The sequence below is a fragment of the Malus domestica genome, chromosome 13 (genome assembly GCF_042453785.1).
Source record: "Malus domestica chromosome 13, GDT2T_hap1".
NCBI lineage: Eukaryota > Viridiplantae > Streptophyta > Magnoliopsida > Rosales > Rosaceae > Malus > Malus domestica.
In genome coordinates, this window is record NC_091673.1 from 5,571,111 (window position 1) to 5,577,237 (window position 6,127).

The 6,127-nt window shown below is 33.8% G+C and overlaps 1 protein-coding gene across 1 annotated transcript; it reads right to left on the minus strand.

Moving 5' to 3' along the window:
- Positions 1-231: 231 nt before the first annotated feature.
- On the minus strand, positions 232-1,957 carry MYBR18 (transcription factor MYB1R1-like). The gene is given in 3 exon segments (NM_001294134.1): positions 232-778; positions 1,191-1,402; positions 1,596-1,957. Coding segments are annotated over 3 exon segments (972 nt in total). The 5' UTR covers positions 1,870-1,957; the 3' UTR covers positions 232-292.
- Between the last annotated feature and the right edge of the window lie 4,170 nt (positions 1,958-6,127).

A 6,127-nucleotide genomic window follows, 5' to 3' on the forward strand; every position in this document is an offset into this window, starting at 1 on the left:
CCTAATTACCAAGCTACATAAAGTGCTATCAGTATCCACACACATCTTTTTACTTTGGACACACTTCTTTTAATTTTTTATCATCAGATCAAATGAATCCAAGAAAATAAAGTAAAAAACTGATGTGTAGCCCAATCCGTAATCCCTTTTGCCCCTAATTATCTCCCTGATCGATCTAATCTCGGGCCACCAAATAATTCATTTCCATTTCCCACCATGCTGCATTAGCCGGCCGTATATATATAATAAACAAGTAGGACATACATGGAGTTCAAATTGTTCAATAATTAATTTAAGCAACGCTAATGATACTATCAGAGCCACTAGACATGGCTTGAAACGTAGACGAATGCGACGTCGTCGTGGGCGATTGCTCCTGGGATGGAGTCGTAGAGAGCTTCAGAGACAATGGCAGTGGGTCTCTAGTGGGTGACGATGAGTTCTTATTCTTCAAGTTAAAACCGGCCAGTTTAGAAGATGGAGGGACAACCGGAGGATGAAGTGGGATCGGACGGATGGGCTTAGTAGTTGTTTGTGAGACTTTTGTCTGGCTCTGCTGCATGTCTTGTAACGACTTCATGTTTAATCCTGATGATATCAGCTTACTTTGTATTGGTGAGCTTTCACCAGTGACAGGTAGGGCTGCCGGAAAAGTCGAAACTGGAAACCCTCCAAGAATATTGCAACCCAAATTAGAGTGTGGCTGTGGTGGGAATGGCAATACTGGTACAACTGATGGTGAGGTTTCGCCTAGATCTTCTTCCATCAATGAATTCAACTGCACACATTTAAAATATATAGTTAATAATAATCCATCGATTTAAAAAAAAAAAAAAGTGATATTATAAATTATTCTAATCTACGAAAAGAAAGTAATCAACCTTGGGCGCAAGAAAATGCCATGTAAAATGGTTTGGTCGTGACTCATGGCTAACAATGATATATGTGAACGTAGAAAAATTGCTACAATGTCAAGTTGATTTTAATTATGTTGTCAAGCTATAAATCTAAACCCTACATTAATGCAAAAATTTATTTTAGATTCAAAATCTGACAACATAAAATTTTCTTTTAAAAGTACAAAAGACAAATCAAACTCATGGAAATAACTAATAGGCATGAACTAAGATTAAGGTAATTCAAAATGCTAAATTACTATTAACTACGATTATAATATTAATAGTACATACGGGGGTATCGGTGGTGATGTCGAAGAGACTAGATCTGCGGCGTCGTCGGTTATGGTTGTTGCGCCGGAGGAAGTACTTTTGAGCATGACTCGCCACCTGAGTCGGCGTACGAGTCTTCACGAAGTTCCTAGATATCCCCCTCCAATCTCCTCTCCCTACCATCTGTAAACCCACCAAGAACAGCTTGTGCTCCTCCTCCGTCCACGCAACACCTTCCCATATCAAAAACCAACCAATCCAACAATTAGTCAAGTAAAAATAATTAATTCAAAATAAATGAAAAAATTAAGATAATTAAACTCCAGATTAGATCAGCAAGACGCTTGCACATGAGATTTCAACTTCGATTTCTCTCTCTAATAAAAAAATTCAAAAAATAAGTCCACTAGTAGTAGTACTACATACCTCTCCTGCGCTCGCGGCGGTGTCCAGAGGCGTGGACGACCTCGTCGGAAGCGTAACCCTCTTCGGCGTTTGTGTCGGCCTGCTGAGGCCGCTCATACTGGGACAAGTTGTTCATGCTGACGCTCTTCCTGAACGCGTTTCCCTCCGTGACTCTAACACCGAAAAGCATGATGCCGTTTTCGGCGATCGGGCCACCACAGCCTCCGCCGCTGACATCCGAGCATGTGCGGGAGTTGTGGCCGTTGTTCCCACACTGAGAGCACGTGCGAGACATGATCTTCTCTCACGACTCACACGTTTGTTGTTGGCGGTGTTTCAATAAGGCAGGCAAGAAAGAAAGGAAGAAAAAGGTAATAATCTGCGAACAGGAAATTGGTTTGTGTAATGAAAGAGAAAAATGAGGGCTGCTGTGGTTCGTATATAGGGAGTTGCAGCTCTAAACAATAACCCCGCGTTTTGCGTATATTTTAATGTTTCTGTGTACGAACATGGAGAGGGAACTAAGAGATTTCATTTTAGGGATACTTTGGACGCGATCCTTAATTCTTAACATTATTTGATTAAAACCTTAATGATATTCAAAGTTTGATCAAAGTCCCTTGACTTTGTACACCTCATTATATTACTATTAATATTTATATTTGTATAGTTTTGACATTAATTGTTTGATATTTTATGAGATTTATAATCCTATAAATTTAAAATTCCTCATTATAATACTATTAGAAAATGTTACAATAAAAGAATTAAAACATTTTGATTGAATAAATGGATAAAAACTATGTAAAAATAAGAAATAATAAATGGCAAAATAATGTATTCATAGTGTTAAAAAAATTGGTACATTTCACATATGTACATTAATAAAGAAGAATGGGTACATTATAAATAAATTAGGGTACATATAAAAGATTAAAAAATTATGAGTATAAATGAATTTAAAAAAAATACAGGCCCTAAAAGAAATTAATACATGGGTACAAAATAAAACTAAAAAGAAAATACTGCAAATTTTAAAAAAATGTTGCAAATTAAAAGTGGATACAAATAAAAATATAAATATATGATACAAAATTTTAGGCATAAAACATAAATATACCATATGTAATTTTTCTATTATTGATTAAATATACAATGTCACGTGACGGTATACACATGGGTACAAACACAAATAAAACTTTAAAAAATATGGGCACAAACAAAAAAACTAATATATGGGTACAAATTAAAAATGAAAAGAAAATTGGTACAAATTAACAAATATTTGCAAATTAAAAATAGGTACAAACTAAAATTAAAAATACATGATAAAAAATTTAGTCATAAATATAAATATACTAATTGTAACATTTTTAACACTAAAGGAATATATTTAAAAATAAAAATATTTTATTATTCAAATAATTAATGATGTTATTAATACCCAAAGACCTTAATAAAAAATTAAAAATGAATAGGATTTTAATCAATGAAGTAACAAAAAGAATGATATGAACCTAATTTATCATTTTTTTTATTATGCTCGTAACACTGGTGGTACATCATGTTTTATTATATAAGTTGTTCAACTTTTTAACATAAATATCTTACCACTTGTATTGTAATACGTAATGTAACACCCCTTGTTCCAGACATACTAAAAATTCTCTTGTGGAACTCCAGGAAATTTTACTATGCACCGCTAGAGTATTGAAGTAAAATCGGACATATGTTAATTCTCCACTTTATATATTGTATTTTTTGTTAACAGTAACAGGAATTCGAATTGAAACTTCTTTTAAAATAAAAATAAAAATTACAAAATTACTAATTATCTGTTAAACAATCTAACCTGTTATATATGTTCACAATTAGTGTCATATTAGACTTTACATTTTTTTTAGAATAGAAATAAAATTATATATTATGTAAGAAAACTGATGTCAGTCATAAAGTCGTTCATAAGTTCAAGTTGTATCCATTTAAATATCATCCAAGAAATCCTATGTGTTCTCATTACATATATTTTAGTTGTCTTGTTAATTAATATGTGCTATAATTTTATATTATCGTAGCTACAATAGGTATTATTGTTAATGAAGACCATATATGTAGACAAATATTTGCATAAAATAATTCAAGATAAAATTATTGTTAATGGTAAAAAGCGTTGGTGGAGGCGCAAAGTGATTTGTGCACCGTCGACTGGGCATATTCGATGGCTCTTTGACAAAGACATCGTTGTCTCAATGCCTTCGCGTTATTCAGATCGTTCGTTGGATATCAGTCATGGACCATGGTGACGGTGGTGGGGTGGGATGTGGTTGTTGATGATAAGTAAAGCCTGGACCCCACTCATCACCTTCCACGACTAAACTTCTCTATTTAACCTCGACCTTCGTATGTGGCTACGCACCTCTTTGGTGGTGGTGGACGGATGCCCTTTTGCTTTCGATTTCCTATTTTGTCCATCACTTTCTCCCTCTTTTTGTCCTGCTTTTCTATTGGTGAGTGAGACTCAAAAGTTTGTCCACCATAAGCTCTCATACCCAACCAGGTGAGGCCACGTAAGTAATAGTTTGCACAACATGAAGAAGTTTTTCAGTCGTAGTGTAACATTTTCACGTGATATTACTATATTACCGTATCTATATATGTTCATTAGATATCGTAACTTAACTAGGTTGCATATCAAGTAGTATTTCGGTGGCACGGATTAATAATATCACTTGTCGGTGTGACGAATTCATAGGAGGTTGAGAGTGTGAGCTGATTAGGCGGTTTTACAAAGCAGAAGAGGGCATGTCATTTTATATGTGCTCTGTCTCTTTGGAAGCACGTGTCCCCAATGTGTTGCGCTGCTTTTCAAAGCATTTGATTCGTTTTATCCTTTTATCTACGTTGAACCTTTTCATTAGGTGCATGTGTTTTGTGTTCCATCTGCATCTTGTTTTCTTCTGCAATTTTTCTGCAGTCACATGCAGTGACTCGATGTGTACGTGGAGTTAAGGCAGTGCAGCGGCGGCTGCAAGTGCAACTTTCATTCAACACCCAGTTTCTCTAACTGTTAGTTACATATTGTGACTTTTGTTCCTAGCTTCCTATTTTGATTATTCAGTTTCCCCAAACTAAAAATCAATAAAAACATGCATATCACGATTGGATATAATATTTGTGCATCATAGTGCATGCTCGATTCTCATCGATCATCAAATATTTAACAATTTAAATCACTAACGTTATCGTTTGTTAAAAAAAATTGTATATAATAGTTGAGTTGATTAATTCTTTTTTACATGGTTTACAATATGAACAGAAAAAGGGACTCAACCTTAGCATAATACATGCATATATATAATCAAGCTTTTCTCTCGTATTGCACAGAAATTTGAACCAACAGTTTTAACTATAAAAAAAGGCTCTTAAATTAGCCTCAATAGTTAAATAAAAGTCTGTATTACTGATCATGTTATCTAAACAAATACGAGGAGAGAAGTACACAATTAAAAACCAAAGTAATTGAAAAAACAGAAGAACGAAGATAAATAATTATGGTGACTATTATTTAAAGAGATCTCCTACCGTCCAATCTGTTGACTGCACTACGCAGACATAAAATAAGTTCACATGATGATAGACCCTGTTCTCACGTATATCACGTGATAGAATTAAAATATCAAAACCCTAAGCAAGAAACAGGCAGCTACAATATCTCCATGACTCTCGGAGTTAGCCCTCCTAAATCTAAATCAACTAGCTAATAATAATTGCTCCGTTGCAGACCTCAACTTAATAATTGCTCTTCATCTAAGTTTGAATTTCCTATTCGTAATTTAGAATTATACCACTCGAATAAAAAATAGCTAATGATAACTTAAACTTTTATTTATTTCCATAATTTTAGTTCATAGTTAATAATTTATTATTATTTTTTTTTACAACGATATATTTATACTAAAAAAATGCGAGAATTAGTTGGAACTCGCCATAATGTAAAAACGCTCACCCACAAATAAAAAAAAATCATTAAATTTAGTACTATGTGCAAATAAATAAACAGGCAATAAGGCACAGAATTGTACTGGTGTAGCTTGTAGGGTGAGCAATGGTCCTAATCAAACGAAGACAAGGAGCATCTGATATTACATATCCTAGGAGAGATTTTTCAGTGTTATTGATACACGGGGTAGTACATGTCATTAAACAAATAGGGTGTGATATATGTGCTAAAAAATTAATAACTTAAAAAATAAAATTTCTCACCATTCTTATTAAAACACGTAGTGCACTATTTGTATTCCTATCATAATTAAAATTTTCTCTACGTTTGGATAAGTTTTTCTGACTTTGATTGGCCATTCAATCCACTGATTGGTGTTTGGTATCATATTTGATGGGACAACATGTCTTGAGATTGGCTAACAACAGCATCGGATAAAATGTTTTTCTAAAGCCACCATAGATCAACCGCAGCGATCGATGCCTTCAACCTAACAAATTAGATTGGATTATTGGTCAAAACATCTTTTTTATTTCTTTGTAACTTGTTTTTC